We start from the raw sequence: 20,101 nt of genomic DNA, 5'->3' as shown, positions 1-20,101 counted from the left end.
TGGTAACAGGTAAATATTTAAAGAAAATAAGAACTTTGCCCTGTAAATTTTCACCTTGGACCTGTTGACTGGATTACATGCAGGAATAACATCCCTTTTCCAGGGGAAGTTCTGTGTGCATGTATGCACAGTTCCTCCCTGAAGAGAAGTAGTTTTCTAACAGCCATCCGAAATCAATTTCTTACATACTTCATGGATCACAGTTATGGTGTCCTGACATGTACTAATTGAAGGGATGAATTTTAATAATCCTCACTTCATCCTTAGAGATAGGAAAAACCACAAAGGCCTTCATTGTAAAATATAGTCCTTGTTACCAGCATTTGTTTTCATCCATCCTTTCCAGTGTTGTTGGTTTTTGTGGCTATTTCTGGTTGCGACAGGTAAGTCCATGCAAGTGTATCTATATTTTTTCTAAAAACAGATGTTATTTGTTATTTTTGGCTTATGCACTGTGTCTCTTATTTCTTCAGATTCTAAATTTTGCCGTAATTGCTGAAAAAGTAAATGTAGTTTTTAAAAATAAAATTAACATAGTAAAATATAGATTGTTTTCCAACTTTCTAGTTTAACTCGCAGTGCGATATTCATTTAGTTAATACGGATTACATGAGCAGAGGTTTTTTTTGTTTTGGTTTTTGTTCTATTCCTTAGTTTAGAATTACCATCAATCAGGAATTCTCTCTGATGAGTTAGGTATTTATTCTAATCTCCACTCATGCTTTTTGAGCCAGTACAGTATAGTATAAATCATGTCTAAAGCATAGAATACATACGTGGTTAAAAAAAAAAAAAGTTATTTTTAAATGTTTCTCTTACAGTTTGATTTCCTGTTAAAATATGTGGAGGAAATACATGTAAACAGAATAACTTTTCGTTTGAGCAGGGGTTAGCAAACTTTTTCTTTAAAAGTCAAATAATAAATATTCTTGACTTTGCAGGCCACATGGTCTCTATCACAGCCTCTCAACAGTGTCGTAGCATGAAAGGAGCCGTAAACAATACACAAACGAATAAGGGCTGTGTTCCAATAAACTTTATTTGCAAAAACAGATGACAGGCCAGATTTGGCCCATGGGCTATAAATTTAGAGCGTAAGTTTTAGAGTCAGACAAATCTATGTTCAAATCTTGCCTCCATCACTTACTAACTTCTAGAAGCCTCTGTTTTCTCATCTCTTAAACAGCAATAGTTCCTACATCTTATGTATCTTGTGAGGACCAAATGAGATAATATATGCCGACTGCTTAGAACCATACCTGACACACAGCAAATGCTCAATATATAGCAGTTAAACTGCTTTTAAGGAGCTCTGGTGGAACAATGGAAACCCTGGTGGCATAGTGGTTAAGAGCTATGGCTGCTAATCAAAAGGTTGGCAGTTCGAATTCACCAGGCACTCCCTGGAAACCGTATGGGGTAGTTCTACTCTGTCCTGTAGGGTCACTATGGATCAGAATTGACTTGATGGCAACAGGTTTGGTTTTTGGTTTTAACCAAAAGGTTGGTGGTTCAAATCCACCCAGTGGCTCCATGGCACAAAGACCTGGCAGTCTGCTTCCATAAGGATTACAGCCAAGGAAACTCTATGGGGCAGTTCTCTGTCACATGGGGTCTCCATGAGTCAGAACCAGCTTGACAGCACCCAACAAAAACAAACTGCTTTTACTGCTCTCATTCTCCTTTATTATTATTGATGTATCTCTGAAGGCCACTGATATTTGTGTTCTATAGAACCTCAGTGGTTTGTCTTAATAGCATGTCACAAGCCAAGGAGCCCAAAGAGACCAGCATCCACCCAAAACTCCCACTGTAGTTTTCTCCACCTGTCCACTCATGCCCACAAGCACTGGGTGGTCACTTTGTGTAAAAGTACGTTATGCACACACTTTTAGTGCTACCAAAAGTGGCATCCATTTATGTACACAGTTGAGGGCACTGATGTGAGCAGAAAAGAGAATTTTCTACATAGAAATGAATGTATACACAAACTTAAGAGGATTTTAGAGGAACTAGCAAAATTGGCCTTGTGACTACTGGAGCAGGAATATATAGTTTGGGCTGAAAGTTTTTTTGCTGTTAGGGAGCACTGAGTCTGCATACTGGTATCCTGAGGGATGTGATATTTAAAAGAATTTGTGTATTAAGTCTAACTTTGCTTAGATTTAAAAAGTGCTGAGCTACGGTGTTTCCCATATGAGAGGAGAGGAGCTACTGTCATACACATCAGGCTCATTCAAACAACTGATAGAAACTCCACCTCGTATTTTTGTATTTTCTTTCTTGCTGTTTCTGCTCCCTTCATTTTTTTATATTTCTAAGCCTCAAATCTCAGTAATAAATGGCAACTTGAACAACATTCTCAACTGAACTTAAGGAGCCTATGATCCATTTCCCCAAAATTACCCAAATGAAGTTTATGCTTCTTCTGTATCTTGCCTTTGGTAGCCTATTTTGTTGTTTTCCTCTGTAAGGACCATGAAGAAATATGCCTGAGAGAGAAACGAAGGACGTGGCTTCAGGGTCAGATCTTTATTGATAACCTCTTTCTGACTTCTAAATTTTATCTGACTGCAAGAGGGGGATAGAAAAGTTAGTATTCAGGCAGCTTTATGTGCTGCTTGAAAGAGCACTTGAGTAGAATGCTTTTCCTTCTTTCCATGTCCTTATGTGTTAGTCGGACTGAAGAATTCTAATGCAGTTGTATTCTTTAGGCATTTTTGTTTGATTTGTGATACTGGGAAAGGGGCAAAACAAGAAAGATACCTAACAACAGCGATTTGGGCGTATTTGCTACATATTCTGTGAAAGGCGAATTTGATGGAACTTGATCATCAGTGGAAAGCCTGGTGGCGTAGTGGTTAAGTGCTACAGTTGCTAACCAAACGGTCGGCAGTTTGAATCTGCCAGGCGCTCCTCGGAAACTCTGTGGGGCAGTTCTACTCTGTCCTGTAGGGTCACTATGAGTCGGAATCGACTCGATGGCACTGGGTTTGGTTTGGTTTTTGGTTTTTGATCATCAGTGGAACAGAAACTTTTGATTTAAAGGAACACATATCTAAGCAATAGTTATCCATAGCATCTAACATGTAATTAAGCTAAGTAAATAAAGGCTATTTAAGTGTTTAGAGCTCTTTTACATAGGATATTTTCTTCCTGAAACCACTAACTGCCTTTCCAATGTGATAACTAAATTGGTTGGCTCATATAACTTTCTTCCCATGATCCTTTGTCACAGGTCCTAGTGCCACCAATCTCATAATAGGCTCCATCGCTGGTGCCATCCTGGTAGCCGCTATTGTCCTTGGGGGCACAGGATGGGGATTTAAGTAAGCAATGCCGCATGTCTTCTTCTCGGTGGCTCTGGCACTTCTCTTTTCTGCTTACATAACCAAGTTTTGAGTTCCTGCTACAAGATTTTGAGTTTTAAAAGTAAAAATGCTAAAAATAAAGGTTTTGTTCAGAAATGGGTTAGAAAGAACATGAAGCCTCCAATGTCATCTTTAGGCAAGTGGAAAAACATGACACGTAGAGGGAATCTATCATGCACTAGTTTAAGGAGAACAAGGTAGAAGTTCTTCAGTAGAAGACACTCCAGCTTTTAGGAGCAACATTCTTCAATACATTGATTTATAAACAGGCAATCGAGGACACCATGTAGTTGGAAATAAGTGACTAAAAAGTGCTCTCCTGTCTGTTTAAAACTGGTTTATATTCCATTGATATACTCTATTTTAGAGATTTCACAATCTAAATAAAAATAATTATTTGTTATTTTTCGCATGTAACATTATATGTAGCTTTGTGATATGAAAACCTTCATTATTTTATAACACTAGATTTTTAAAAAATATTTTAATTATTTCCCTAGCTAACTGAATTGGTTATTTGAAACCCATGGCTTCGTGACACTTAATATTTTCTAACTGCTAATATTGACATGACTGGTCAGTCTGGTGTATTTTCATAATGACCTTTTAGTTTGGATTGCAGATTAATCACTGAACTTGGTTTCTATAAGTAGACAATCCAGATAATCACAAAGAGTCCTTAATTATAATCACTATTTTTAGACCTGATTTATCCAGTTTAGATGTTTCTACACCTCAGATTCATTGGATAATTGCTTTTTACACCTTTTCATGCTGCGGCAACTTGATTATTATGATTGGTAGATAACACCTCCTGTGCCAGATATTCCTTGTGATAGGCTAAGGTTCAACCAGATCTATAGAAACAAATCTAGCGGAAAGTAATATTGTTACCCAAATTCAAAACCCGCCTTGCCTCCATGTCATTACTCAATAGAGGCAGCTTTTGCCTGAAGAATTGCCTTAACTATGAATTTTATTATATTTTATATTTGAAATCCTGAATTCAATGTATATTAAGCCAGCTAAATATTATTATGAAAAACAAAAAGGCAATTTAAATAAATGCACCATTTCCTGCTAACTTTGTTATCGTATTAAGATTTAACGAGGAGGCCTGCAGTTTTTGAAAAGTGACTTCGACTTGGAAAGCTCCATCAAATGGTACTCCTTTTCATCAGGAGATGTTTGTGGACTTGAACTTGTTTAGTGCAACAGTTTTGGCATCAGTATGTTTTTAAAAAATGCACAGAAAGTGTGGGAGTCACATTTGAATTCCTTGTCATGGTATTAATAAGACATCACCCAGATCGTTAATGCACCTAAGGAAAGAGTATATTTTTGTCTGGGCTAGCCTGAGATAAGCACAACCTATCTTACTGCTCTGTACATTATGATAGTTCCACACCCTGTTACTATATCATAATGCCCCCTAGAACTCTTCCGTAAATATGCCTCTAGAAAAATTAGTTCTTACCCAGGCTTGCACCTACTTGACATTAGGAAGGTTCCACTTTAGAAGCCTGGAAAACCATCTACTGTGCAGCTTTACCATTCAGCCACATGCGATACCAAATTTGCCATTTCCAAGTTTGGAGACAAGAGCACTTTTCTGTAGCAGGACCTCAAAACAGTGGCCTGGCCTAGCTCACAGCTTGAACTGCATGTTTCTTTGGGGAGAGATGGAAAAGCCTTTATCACTGTGTATATAAGTGAATTAGGCCCTGTACAGATTATTTATATGTGAGAGAGATGTCTGACCATCAAAACAGCAACAAAAAAAAGGGGGGGAGCCAACACATTGTGAGGTGAGAAACAGCCTCGTTGACACCGTGTGTGGGTTGCTGTGTAGGCACACCTACCACGAAGCCAAGTCAAAACTCCTTCCCATGCCTGTTACCCCCATAAACACTTTAAAGGAAAACATGGTAGAAAGGCCATAGCAGTGTGAAATAAAGATTTTCCTGCCCCAAAGCAAGGGAAAAAATGAAGACTAAGAATAATTATTGAATGTTTAACTTTAGGAGTTTACATCTGGGGAAGCTGTTACTCTTTGAGTTGACTATTGATTGCTACATGAGGATCTAAATTTGCTTTCCAATTTAACAGTAGTTATGTAGTTTTTTTGAACTTCAGATGACTGCCTTATGATTAAAGCCTTTGGGTATTGAAGGAGAGTGTTTAGGATTTTCCACTACTTTGATAATTTTGGACATTATTAGTCTAGAGATAGTTTGGAAGTGTAAGTGTTTGCTCTTTGAAAGCCTTTGAATTTGACGTTGAGTTCAATGTAAAAAAAGAAGAGATTCCTTTAGAATCAGAAGTTGGCAGGGCTGGATTACTAAGTAAGCTCAATGAAGCCCGTGCACACCTTGCTGACTGTAAACCAGTGCATACCGTGCTTAATGGTTAATCCTCCCCTGGACATTGGAAATAGTTCATTTAAAAAAGCTTGTTCAAAACATTGCTATTGGAAATGCTCCTGAAATCAGGTTTTCATAGCTAAAAGAGAAATTAGTAAAGTGGCCTGAAGAAGTTGAAAGTACATAAACTTTTAAAGGAAAACATATTACCTGCTCGGGTAAAGTATTGCTGTTTTCTAATATCAGATTTCGTTAGAAGGGGTGACACTGGGTAATTCAGATGTGGAGGAAGTATCATACCATACACGACTGTTCAAGTGCAAATGAGAAATACAGCTGTTCCTTGAGCCCTGATATTCTCTGCCATTATTTATGTTTTTTAAAAAACATATTTCCTCCCATATAGGTGATAAAAAAAAAATGAGTGAGTGTGCGTGTGTGTGTGCATGTGTGCGTCTTTGTGTATATAAAGTGATTTATCGAAATCATTGCAGTCTGAAAATAATACAATTTTAGATTACTTTTTTCAGCAGTATAGTGAAGTCTGAACGCTTTGGTTCATACAAACAAGAATTCCACATGCTAGGTTGTGGATTCCTGAAAAGAAAAAAAAAAAAAACATGGTGGATTTTTCCTGATACACTTTGACATATTAGGTAATGTGGGTACACCTGAGTAACTTTGGTTAATTAACACCGTATGCCAGGAGTATGAGGATTCTAAGGGCTGATTTAGCCTGTGAGTTCCCAGGTCTTCAGGGTTTTAGGATTTTCTTTGAGAAATCTTGTGAAAAAAAGAACAGAGGCACTTGGCCCACCAGTTTGTCTGAGTTTTTCCCTTGTCTGTATTTAATTCCCCAAGCCCCACGCTCTCCATCACCTGTGCACACAGGCTAAAACTATGACTTGTGGTGCAGAGGATTGCAAACCTTCGTCCTGGCTGACTCACGGAGATGCATGGCGCCTATCCCATGTTGAATAATAATACTGCTCAATTAGATTACTAGAGCTATTGTTTTCACTGGACATTGGGAGCAAAAATGAGTAGATGAAGGATCATTTCAGCAGCATCTTCCCCAAAGCTCAGGAAAGGTGAAAAGTATAACAGATTAAGCCATAGGAGATAGGGGCAGGAAAGAGACATTAGTTTGCTGAGAAATTTAAACCACAAGGATTCCAGGACAAAGATTGAGCTCTAGTATAATGTCTCAGTCTGTGGAACCCCATCACCATGTCCCACTACTTGCACTGCCCCTGGAATTCAGTGGCAAATTGGTTTTCCACCACTGCCAGTAGAGACTGTAGTAAAACAGCTCATGACATTAAAGATAGTTAATTTGGTAAGTCTTTTAATTGTTATATGTGCCTTCTCTGGGAAGTTACTTGGGTCACAAGTTCATCAGAGCCTGATTTTGACTCTAGGAAATTCTATTTGACCTGTATTACATTTTGTTGGACATGCTAAAGAAAGATTATTCATGTGCTCAAATAAAATGACATGTGAAGGAGTATATCTGCATTACCACAAGGAAAGTGCACTGAATTGCTTGATGTCAACTTTGATGAAATTTAAAAAAGGTCTCAGTATTCATAATTATATTTCTCAAAAGGTTAAGTATCTTTTATTTTTTACGGAATTAGAAAAGAATTGATTTTAGCTAGTTTTTCCATGAGGAGGGTAACAAGATTGTTGCTTATCTGAATTCCATGATCATATACCAGTGCAAATAAATGAGCCCAATTCCCCTAGCTCTGAGACTTCTTGGTTAGGCACTTTCTTATTCAGACCTTAGCGGGTGGGGGTGGTAACTGGCTGGCTAGGAAGAGTCAGTACAACTGTCCGACTCATCCTTCCTAGGACGTGAGGGATTCTGAATCTGGTCAGTTTCTGTCGTTCTGAGTAGGGGACAGTGGTTGCTCAGCGGGCAGAGATAAGAAAGTGATAGTGGTGGAGAAATATATACTGAAAATATAAGACTGAAAAGATTTACATCTCTGAAATGGCTACTGTTACATGATGAGTTTTGTTTTAATTTTGTAAAGATGTATATATGTATAATATAATAGGCAGAGGTATAGATTTTTCAGAAGTAGTAAAAATGGATTAAAAATGTGTCAATGATAGGCTTATGGATTACACTAATCTTTTATAATGATCCAGAAATATCTTACAGATTGTAATGAGAAAGTTTAATGCCTTCAGAATTCTAATGAGCAGAGGGTAATCAAATTCAGAGGAAACAGTTTCAGAAGGAAGACAACAAGGACCCAGTCACAACAGTTGTACTTTCACATTAAAATTGACCAACAACAACAAAAAATTATATGGAAAATTCAGGTCAGGCAGTTCTCAACATACAGTGGCTCATAGCTGTTTTAACCGCTTATAAATGAGGAGCCCTCATAATTAGCACTGCCACAGGAGTGCCCCTCTCTATCTTCCTTACCGGGCTCTGCCTCCCTGTATGACAGCATATCTTCTCCCTGCTGCGATTTCAGTGGAGGAGAATGTTCCTGGAATCCCCTGTTGGTATTCAGAGTCTGTATTTGCGTGGAAATATGTAGTTCTGCAGTGTGACTCAGCCTTCTGGGCTGACCTGGGAACCTAGTCACCCTGTAGAACAGTGTTTCTATAAAAAGTGCAAAGTAAGCTTCAAAAGCCAACTTTATTAAAGGGACAGAAGCTTCTGAGAGCCTGAGGTTGCCAGTGTATGAGGCTGGAATGGAATTTTGTATCTCCATTTAAAAGTGAACAGGATTGCCGTTATTAAATTAACTTGGACATGGCTATTTATCTGGCATTCCTTAAATTTGAATAAAGGAATTTAGGTAAGGGCAATATAGTCATTTACATGCACAGTGCTAGCTTGGTTTGCTTTTTCCTGTATATTTGTGCTAATCGAAGAGGTATTAATTTACCGTTTCTCTTGAGTTCCAGCAATATGTAGCTAAAAAAGGTTGGGGCCTCTACTCTTGCAAGGTCATCTCACAAGGTCAGGTTTTTCTTACCCGATTCATAAGGGGGAAGTGTGGTTCCTTATACATCTACCTTCAAGGGACTTGAGCATGGATAGCAGACACAGATGCTATGCTCCATGTCAGCTAACTCACTGAAGGATACATTATGGGGGATCTTCCCTTTTGATCTCACCTCTGTTTCCTGGAAGGCATAAGTAATGTTTACTTTCAAGAATATTGACTCAAAGAGGGCCGGGTTGGAAGAGCGAAGCAAAGGAAATTGTATTGTTGCAAACAGTGTTTGCAGCACTGATCACTTGCCAGGCCAGTGAATCACATGCTTAGGCCATTAATGACGCTGTTAAATGATAATTTTTAAAAGGAAAAGAGTGGTCTTCTTTAAAGACTTTCCTGTTTGATATTTCAAGAGAGAAGAGTTAAAGTGGTCATCTTGGAAAAAAAAAAAATTGAGGACTTTGACGTATTTTGTGCTTTGGGAATATTTTTATTTTGAATTACCTAAGGGGAAGGAGAAATCTACCGTAAGCTTTTTGGTACTTAGGGCCTGTAAGAGTATCAAACTGGCCCTGAGCGAGTGGGCAGGGGAATAAGGGATCTTGGAGACTCCTCGGTCTCCAGTTTTGCATGATGCCTCCATGGCAGCAGCGTTGCACACGCCCAGTATGCAGACTAAATGCATGAGCCCTTTGCTTGATGCCCCACACGAAGCCAGACCATGGGGAGGTTGCAACCAACTTTTGTTGTTGCCTTGTAGTGTCTTGCTGGTTCTTTCTTTTCTCTTTTCAAACATAGGAACCACTTTTTAGGAGACTGGACACTGTAAGCAAGGCATTTTAACTGATTTTCAACAAAGCTGAACTGCTGCATTTGCTTAACTAACCCAAGCGTGTGTCCATTCTCCTTTGAGTGTACTGTCTTACCATGCACACTGTTTTCCAGCTTTCTAGATATGAAAAAATGCTTGACTCCATAGTGGGGTAAGAGCTCATATACCCAAGGCAGCAAGATAACTGAACAGAGCAAGGCTTTTTTGTCACCTTGGCAAAAGCCCATCAACTGATACAGAACTCTGGAGTCCTGGAGGGCAATGGCTTACGAGACCTTAGAGGTTTTTTTTTTTTTAGTTCTCCTAATAGTCCCCTCAATGGAGAAGTTCTCCCTGTAATAATTTTCATCTAGTTGATTAGCAACACCATTTACTTTGGAAATAAGAGACAAATTGGGCCACTGAGGCTTCCTATGACTTAAACAACTTAAACCTTCTTTGGCCTTCACAAGTGGACATGCTCTAGTGCTTATGTTGTGAAGACGTTCAAAAGCATCAGCTGTTCTGTGTTTTAAGTTATTTTTGGAAAGTCTGCCTTGGTGTGAGTTGATTACTTTACTCTGGAACTAGCATTACTGTCATCATCCTCACCCTCCTCTCATCATGATCTGATTAATATTGTGGATTTTTTCCCCCTCTCCTTGCATCTTCTTTGACGTACTCTGGAAGAAATGTCAAGAAGAGGAGGTTTGATCCTACCCAGCAAGGTCCCATCTGAAACAGCTGCACTGGATGAACTTCACCTTGCACTATTGGATTCTGGGTATGACATACTTACAGCAACGTTGCCAGAACTACTAAGTCTGTGAACAAGAACAGCGGGTGGTAATGACTACAGAATTAAGGCTGGGGTGACAGGGATGGGGTAAAAGAAAACTGTCCTTTTTGGAGATAATTCAAAGAACTCTTTCCATTACCTGTCCATAAAAGGGGGGCAAAAGACAATGTTATTAAAAAAAAAAAAAAACTGTTTCAAAATCTTTTTTTTTTTTTTCCTAACTAAAGGAAGAAGGAAAAAACAACAACAACAAAAAATTAAGTGCAATAAAAGAACCAGTAAAAAAGTAGCAAATGATTTTTTTCCCCCTCAGCCTGCTGGCACTTAATATCTTCTAAATGATTTGGCATGATATTTTTTTTTTCTTTTCCTACCAATGACAAACTCCAGTGGCATGAAGATCTAATTTTCGAAAGGGTAATAACTGCATGGCATATATACAACAACAAGCTAGCAAGCCTATCCTCAGCAAACCTGCAACTGAATTCCCAAGGTGAAGACGACAGATGGACACACAGAGCTGGCCTGGGCCTCTTCACATAAACTCCTGCCCTGACCTCCACTAAACAGGACATGTGTAACACTCCGAGGGCCCTTCACGTACCCCATTGTTCTTTTCTCCTGGACCTAGCATCCTTTGGAAATGGGAGCTGGAATTGGGGCAATGATGCTATTGTATAGTTGTTTTATAAATGTAAATATGGAAATAAGAGATTTTGACACATCATTTTCACTTGTCTGTATTGAAATATTTTTCTTGTAAAGGTTCTCTGTAAATTTGAGTTTATCATTTGCTCCTCATCTTTTGTTTCTTTTTCTTTATCCTTTCTCTGTCTCTGTCCTTCTCTCTTGTAACGTGCTATATACAGTGGTTGTTGGGCTTGCTTAAAAGGACAGACGTCATCATAGATGCAGAGTTTGGGCACAACGCAGGTGCAATTTAAAGTTGGTATGCTTGAAACCAAAAATAAACAAAAGAGGGGAGACACAAACAAAAAATACCCATATTAAAAACACAGAAATTATGTAAATGAAAATATATGTACTGACAAGTCTTAAATTTTTTTTGATGTCGTTATAAACGTATGTATATAATGTAAGAAAGTAGACACCCTCTCAAATTAATCACAAAAGTGCCAAGCTCATGATTTTACTTTTGGGTTTTGACAACTTTCTTTCCCTACCTTTAATGTGAAAGGAATATAAACTTAAAGCCTTAAATAAAAAAAATAATTTTTAAGTGTTGAAAGCTTGGAAAAAGTTGAGCTTTCCATTTTGTTTCTATTATTGTCAATATTCATGCTTTGTCTTCCTCAAAATATGTATGGTAGAACCCCATTGTAAAAATGCTAATGAGGGCAACAGTGGCCAATTCATCACCTTCTTATCAACATTGTTATACAAGGTGATTATTCTGAGTAGGAGCTCTGGGGGTGCAGTGGTTAAGAGCTTGGCTGCTAACCAAAAGATCAGTAGTAGTTCGTACCTACTAGCCACTCCATAGGAGAAAGATGTGGCAGTCTGCTTCTCTAAAGATTACAGCCTTGGAAACCCCATGAGGCAGATCTACTTTGTCCTATAGGGTCACTATGAGTCAGAATTGATTCGATTAGTTTGTGTATACTTTCAAGAAACCGTGTGTTTGCTGATCCTTGAATGTTGAACTGGGTTGTGATGGGATTCTACCATATACAAATTCACGTTCTTCTTTTCCCTCCAGGCAGATTTGCCCCTGTAGTCTGGTTTCCCAAGTCCCCCGAGTTTCCTTCACTTCAGTTGTTCCACTTGTAGTCAAGGTAGCTTTCCATTCAGGTGAAGAAATTTGGATCCAACTTTGTTCTAGAATGTAAAAACTTGTACATGATCACTTCAATGAGCATCCGTCTCATGTAGCAAAGAGAGGAGCTTTACTAAAGGTCCCCAAGGAACCCGTACTTCTCTAACATCGTCTTATTAGAATAGGACGCGCAGTTCTATTCACTTCCTCATGACACAGAATTAGTTGCTAGCTTTAGTTTTAAGTCCCTTCTCAAGATTCATGACACCAATCTTGCAACTTTTTCTTTGATTTGGGGAAGGATTATCTCCTAAAGATGTACTGCTTAAAAGAGTGGATTTTCTTTTTTTTCTTCAAGATATCTAATTGTGAAAGTATCACAATCATACAGTAGAGACCTTAATTCCTATATGCTATGATAACCATAACCTAACATCCCAATCCTGTTACTGCTTTCTGAGTAATAGGTGCTACACAAGTATGTAGTCTTTCTCTAGAACTAGCTATATGTTTGTATTGTAATAACAGGGCTATCTACAAAGTTTATTAGCCTTACTCCAGGCTTCATAAGACACAAGTTATATCCCTCTACTTGGTGGCAATGGCTTTTTCACCTTGGGGGAAACTTGGAGGAAACTCAGATTACTTGGAATCTCTTCCTGTTGCTGAATTGCTTAGTGTCTTCCTGTTGGTGAGTGCTACTCACTAGTAGGTACTAAGCTGCTGCTAAGTACACCACATACATTTCACTACTATTCCAGAGGCAACATGGTAACTTAATAGAAAAAAAAAAAAACTTTGGTGGTTACAAAACAAGTTAAAACTCTATTGTTAACTTTTGAGCATTTCACAAACAACATTGTAAACGTGCGATGTTATGTTTTAAATCAGACCACAGTGGTCCCCAAATATTATGTACATATGGCAAATGTCAGTGTAACTTTTTGTTACATTGGCAATTTCATAGGTAATGAAACCTATGCTCCAATGTTAAATTATTTGTATATGTAAAATACACAAGCTTTAAGCGATGTGTATATGAATATGAAAGATAATGCAACCGTATAAATCGTAACCAATAGATTATAATTCTTTTGGGTCTCTTGGGTGGTATTTGGTTATGTAGTTCCAAACTCTTCACTGTATTTCTTTTTTCTTGCACATGCCATTCATTGACTGATTTTTGTGGTGTGAACACTTCTTTTTATTAACTTGAGCTCAAAGCACAAGCATTTTATTGTTTAATGTCACCCAACAAGAGTTACTGTTAAGTGATGACAAGTTCCCATTTCACCCACTATACATTTGCGTTAATTAATGACACGTGGACGAGGAGCCATGCGCTAATTTCATTGCTCACCCTGGGATGCTGCATGAGCCCACTGGATTAGAGCTACTCCTACTAAATGAGCAGTACACATAGGTGCATGTTATGAAATATGAATCGCATAGAGCTATGGAGTTTGACCAAGTGGCGTGTGTGTGTATGTGTGTTTTGTTTTCACTATGCAAAGATGGGAATTGCACAAACTTTTCAAAAGACTAGTGTTTGAAGAACTTTACAAACAATACTTGAACCCTTTCTTTAAAGTCATCACACCATGTTTTGTAGTCATTGTTGCTTCCATTATTAATTTTCATTTTTGAATGGTTTGTAATTTTTTTAGGTGTGCAACCTGAAGTTTTGTTTGAAGTTAATAAATTCATTCAGATCTTGTTGGCTGCCCATGAATGGAGATTCAGTAGTCATTGTATGCATCTTTTAGTCAAGTATGTATTAAAATTTCCATTAACTTAGAATGTTGTAGCTTTATACTTTGATCATTTTTCTTAAACCTTTTTTCTGTGTTCTCTTGCATTGTTGATTAAATGGCCACGTGCCTGGTATCATCAGAGGTTTAGCACTGGTCTCTAAATCAAAGGCTCACTGAAAATTTAAGCATTCAATGACGTAAAATAAAATCTCTGATTAATGATAAATATATTCCTGATTAGGATTCAGTTTTACTGGGTTCGTTGGAAGTGCTTTGCTTCTTACAAATCAGGAAAAAAAAGAAAGAACTCTAGGATAATACTGTTATCTTTTTTTTTTTTTTCTCACTTAGTTTCCCTTTTCTGAGTTTAAAGAGGCGTGGCTAGGGATAACATCCACACTTTTGACCTGGCATCAAATTTACAAAGTATAATGAAAATAGAGTTATCTGATTATGCAAATTATAATTAAAAACATTCAAGGAAGGTATTTCCTCACAGCTCACATGGCGTTGGTCAACAAATTATATTACTTCATAAATGTCTTTCAATATGTTTCTTCTCCGTCCTCACTGCCAGTGCTTTGAGTCGGTCCTCAATAGCTGCGTATACATACTGCACCGGCACAAGAAAGTTCTTCAAAGATGCTAATCTGACCACAACATTCCTTGGATGAAAGTCTTCAAGGTGTCTTTGTTTCCTGTAGGATATGTCTTATATCCTCCAGGATAAAGTCCAGACTTAATAATGTGTCTTAAAAGTTATGCCTGCCTTTCATGACCTTACCCCTGTTTGTTTTTCTAGCCACATCAACTCTCATCCTCTCATAGCCACCAAACTTAAAGTGCCCTAAAAGGGCCTCTTCAACTCAAGCCTGAATAATCGTATGCAGATTTTATGTCCAAGGAACCCTGGTGGTGCAAATGTTTAAGCACTCTCTTGGTAACCCTATGGGGCAGTTTTACTTTGTCAAATGGGGTTGCTATGAGTTGAAAATAGACTCAGTGGCACCTAACAACAACAAATTTTATGTCCATTCACCATAATTTGTTATTTGTTTCTATGTAACTTCATATAATAAGTAGAAAAACATTTTTAAAATAGCATGAGCTATTAAAACTACGATGAGATTCCATCTCACTCCAACAAGGCTGGCATTAATCCAAAAAACACAAAATAATAAATGTTGGAGAGGCTGCGGAGAGATTGGAACTCTTATACACTGCTGGTGGGAATGTAAAATGGTACAACCACTTTGGAAATCTATCTGGCGTTTTCTTAAAAAGTTAGAAATAGAACTACCATACAACCCAGAAATCCTACTCCTCGGAATATACCCTAGAGAAATAAGAGCCTTCACATGAACAGATATATGCACACCCATGTTTATTGCAGCTCTGTTTACAATAGCAAAAAGCTGGAAGCAACCAAGGTGTCCATCAACGGATGAATGGGTAAATAAATTGTGATATATTCACACAATGGAATACTACGCATCGATAAAGAACAGTGACGAATCTGTGAAACATTTCATGACATGGAGGAACCTGGAAGGCATTATGCTGAGTGAAATTAGTCAGAGGCAAAAGGACAAATATTGTATAAGACCACTATTATAAGATCTTGAGAAATAGTATAAACTGAGAAGGACACATTCTTTTGTGGTTACAAGGAGGGGAGGGAGGGAGGGTGGGAGAGGGTTATTTACTGATTAAAAATTAGTAGATAAGAACTACTTTAGGTGAAGGGAAGGACAATACTCAATACACGGAATGTCAGCTCAACTGGACTAAAAGCAAAGAAGTTTCTGGGATTAACTGAATGCTTCAAAGGTCAGCGGAGCAAGGGCGGGGGTTTGGGGACTATGGCTTAAGAGGACTTCTAAGTCAATTGGCAAAATAATTTTATTATGAAAACATTCTGCATCCCACTTTGAAACGTGGCATCTGGGGTCTTAAATGCTAACAAGCAGCCATCTAAGATGCATCAATTGGTCTCAACCCACCTGGATCAAAGGAGAATGAAGAACACCAAGGTCACACAACAACTATGAGCCCAAGAGACAGGAAGGGCCACAGGAACCAGAAACTTACATTATCCTGAGACCAGAAGAACTAGATGGTGCCTGGCCACAACCGATGACTGCCCTGACAGGGAGCACAACAGAGAACCCCTGAGGGAGCAGGAGATCAGTGGGATGCAGACCCCAAATTCTCATGAAAAGACCATACTTAATGGTCTGACTGAGACTAGAGGAATCCCGGCGGTCATGGTCTCCAAACCTTGTGCTGGCCCAGGACAGGAACCGTTCCCGAAGACAACTCATCAGACATGGAAGGGTCTGGACAATGGGTAGGAGAGAGATGATGATGAAGAGTGAGCTACTTGTATCAGGTGGACACTTGAGACTGTGTTGGCATCTCCTGTCTGGAGGGGAGATAGGAGGGTAGAGAGGGTTAGAAACTGGCAAAAGTGTCACGAAAGGAGAGACTGGAAGGGCTGACTCATTAGGGGGAGAGTAAGTGGGAGTATGGAGTAAGGTGTATATAAGCTTATATGTGACAGACTGACTTGATTTGTAAACGTTCACTTAAAGCTCAATAAAAATTATTATAAAAAAATAGCATGAGCTATATAGTGAAAATAAGAAAGCATTAGACTGCCATTTATCCTTGACCTTGAAGGAATAATCAGATTTTTTTTTTTTTTACATGTTTTTCTTTAAGCTATTCTGTTTTTGAGGTTGACATTAAAATGAGTTCTGCTGCATGCTCCCTGGGAAAGATGACCCAGAAACCAGAAACTCCTAGATAATAGAACAACATCAGCCCTAGAATTTAAAAAGGTAATGTGAATAGTTAAGTAGATAATCCATTTGTTCATGATGGAATTCATAAGTGACTTCTGAAATTTAAGATAGGTGGCCTTTAGGGCAATGTACAAGGGTTAGGGGCTTCCACTTATTAATTTATTCATTCAACAAATATAAAACATGTCCTCTGTGCCAGGAAGTCCTAGGAACTGAAGGAACAAAAGAAAATTCTTGGCCTAAAGTTGCTCACAATTTAGTGGTGAGAGACACGTGTTTAACATGGAAACCTCCAAGCCCAAAGTGATAAGTAAACTAAGCTAACCGTGCATTGGGACTAAAAAGGGGAGAATTGATGTGGGGTGGGTGGGAGGGGGATGCCAGAAGGCTTCCTGAAAGAAGTGACTTTTGAACTATCTAGAAAGATGACTAAGTGCTCACCAGTCTAATAATAATGGCAAAAGCACTGGAGTCCCAGGGAGCAGCACATGTCAAGACCCAGGAGGAGGATGAGTCCAGACTTTGGGGTAAGTAGTGATCGGTGTCTGATCTATTGAGCTTGTTTCCTTCTATCTGACCTCCCTCCCTTTCTCCCTCTCTCCTTTGGATTTTCTTTCCTGAAAAGCAGTTGCCATTGAGTCAGTTCCTACTCTTGGAAACCTCAGGTGTGTCAGAGTAGAGCTGTGCTCTGTAAGGTTTTCAATGGCTGACTTTTTAGAAATAGATCACCAGGCTTTTCTTCTGAGTTGACACTGGGTGGACTTGAACCTCCAACCTTTGGGTTACTATCCGAGCACATTATGAACCACCCAGGGATTTCTCTTTCCTTGCTACCTTTTATAGATACTTCATCGCCTATAAAAATCCTATAGTACCATGCCTGGCCCCAAGGACACAATGATGATCTCTTAATCTCCTGAAAAAGATGCAACATTTAAATACAATGTGATAAACACCTTGACAGACATAAATATCAGGTACTTCGAGAGCAGAAAGAAGGGACACTCTATCCCTACTCAGAGGGATTAGGGAGAGTTTCACTGAGGAAGTGGCATTTGAGTAAAAGGCTATACCTACACACTGGGACCTAATTCCATGACCACTTATTGTTACCAGGTCTCACTTGGGTGAGGGGAAGTTGACTCATAAGTGCCTTGGACATTGAACAGCCTGTAATGTTCAGGTTTAATTGTCTACTCCAGATTTCTGGGTTTCTTTTGCTTGTGTGAAGTTTATGATTTCAGTCAGGTGCTTATATTTTTAGATATTTCCCCACTGATGTGCTCATCAAGGATCAGTGTTAAATGCTTGGGGCTGTCAGTAATGATAAAGAGAGCTTCTTGACCTAGCAGGTGAACCTCTAGTATTTTCTCAGCAAAGAGATCCCTGGCTAATCTCAGTCTGGAGTGTGGGGGTGGATAAGAAGAGCCATAAAAGCTTTTAAAGGCTCATTTAGCAAGTCCATTTAGCAGGTCCTTCAATTAATGATGGGTCAAAATAATTTTCTAAGTTCAGCCACATTTCCTGTCTACTAAAGTTAGTGTTTTTCTATCTTTTATGTTTTGGAGAGAAGTTACTATTCCTCCATCTTTTCATAGACCCAAAAGCATGTCTCACTCCTTAACTAGAACAAGTTTTTGGTCACATATGTGACTTCCAGAGAGGAAGGAAGCATCGTGATCCCTCATCACATGGAAATAGCTGTCCTGTTGAGATCTGTCGATGCTCCTTTTCCAGTTGGTTGTGTGTGCACTCAAACTTGTCCTGGGGTAGCTGCAAAGACAGCACTTGTGACTCCAGAGAGTCCACCATTATGATAGCATTTATCTGGCTGTGATGACCATTGAAAGAAAAATTGGCCCAGTATATTGACTGGTCCTACAAAAACAAGGCAAAGCAAAGCAAAAGAAAAAAATGTTTATCCTGAATGACCAAGAGTATTTCAAGAGTTCTTAGGATCTCTTTGGACCTTTAAATAACTCCGGCCATCAGGAGACAAATGAGCTTGCATCAGAGCTCTTTGCTTCTTCAGACCCAGGTCTCAGGGTGAAACCAGAAAACGGTAGCTTGAATTGTAAAAGACATCAGGGAGGCCTCTATTTTGCAGCAACAAACACAGCCTTGTAGAGCCATTGCAACTTCCATAGAGACAGCAAGTGGACCAGTTACTGTAAGTTTATACTGATTTTTTTCTACATAGGTGAAATGGCTACAAAGCAAGGGTCACAGGCTCTAATGTCTGCAGGAGCCAGTCAGCTACCAAGACGAGCAGAACAAGGCAGAGATCTGAGTCAAAAGGAGTGAGCGAGACTGCTGAGCTGAGAGCACACCCTGTTGTGAAAGCACAAGTCTTTAGTCAGCTCTAGCAGATTGTCACCATGAGGAAAGATGGGCCCATCCTTGCCCATTCCTCTTATTTTTCTTGAGAAACCAAAGCCCAGATTTGCATATAAAATTTCCTATTTTTTTAAATGATTCAGGCAATTCACATTTTTAAGACATTGTGTGCATCGAGACTGCAAACAGAGCCCATTGTTGGATAGGATTGAGCACACTGGCCCTTAGTGTGTAATTTCTACATAAAATAAGTGGACATTTTCACATGCGTTTCCCCAAAGTCATCTGATAGCTCCAGTAAAATCTATTCACAGGCACGGCCTTGCTCCCAGATAGGTTTACAGCTTACCATGTCTAAAATCATAGCGGTGTTCTTCATGACTTGCCATTTACAATGTTTTGTGTGGATGAGGAACAGCCAATGAAAGCCACAGAGTATCAAAGAGAGCTGCCTGAAGATACTTCCTTTTGGTGGTGCTTTGTGTACTAAGCATATTCAGATATGCTTATTTGTGGGAGACCAACTAAACTTGGCTTAGCAAGTAGGTTTTATCTCCATGCTAATTCCATTCACTTGGTAGTGGCTGGCTGGGTCCTGAAGCCACGTCTACCATCTATTAGAAAGAGTGCTGTGGTTGGTTTATGGTTTATGTGTTTGCTACCTGGCAACCAGTACCTGGCTAGATCTGCACAAATCTTAAGGGAATTTTTCTGTCTTTGACTCCCAAAGCCAATCAGATATAGAGATGAATCAATCAATTTAGCTAATCCAGAAGTCCTTATATAAATTTCTGGATTCAGGGAAATAAGGATTCTTGAGCTAAGAAATTCAGAAGCTAAAAAATTCAGCAGGAAGGGACAACTTTTCATTTTATTTTTCTTTTAGGCCTTTTGTTCTTTTAGACTTTTTGTTTGTTCTGATTATTAAGAAATAAGTTTATTGAAGAAATGTTGGAAAACAATCATAAAAAGAAAATTAAAATCACTGTAATCAAATCACCAAGATATAACTCCCATTAATATTTTGTTAATTTATTGAATCCTTCTTTTTCTTGGTTTTTCCCACAGCCTCGGAATCGGCATGCAAAGATAGGTGGCAAGGATTTGTGT

General features: G+C 38.7%; 1 protein-coding gene across 1 annotated transcript in view; it reads left to right on the top strand.

Annotated features, from left to right (window-relative positions):
- Positions 1 to 10,492, top strand: part of ADAM23 (ADAM metallopeptidase domain 23) — a 167,438-nt gene extending 156,946 nt beyond the window's left edge. Inside the window, exons 25-26 of the mRNA XM_003406108.4 lie at positions 3,239 to 3,329; positions 10,208 to 10,492. Coding sequence (XP_003406156.1) covers positions 3,239 to 3,329; positions 10,208 to 10,256 — 140 coding nt within the window. The 3' untranslated portion in view covers positions 10,257 to 10,492. The remainder of the gene's footprint in view (positions 1 to 3,238; positions 3,330 to 10,207) is intronic.
- The last annotated feature ends 9,609 nt before the right edge of the window (positions 10,493 to 20,101 follow it).

This window comes from Loxodonta africana, chromosome 6 (assembly GCF_030014295.1).
Source record: "Loxodonta africana isolate mLoxAfr1 chromosome 6, mLoxAfr1.hap2, whole genome shotgun sequence".
Classification (NCBI taxonomy): domain Eukaryota; kingdom Metazoa; phylum Chordata; class Mammalia; order Proboscidea; family Elephantidae; genus Loxodonta; species Loxodonta africana.
The sequence above is the reverse complement of the archived record's forward strand: the minus strand, read 5'-3'. Positions and strand labels throughout refer to the sequence as shown.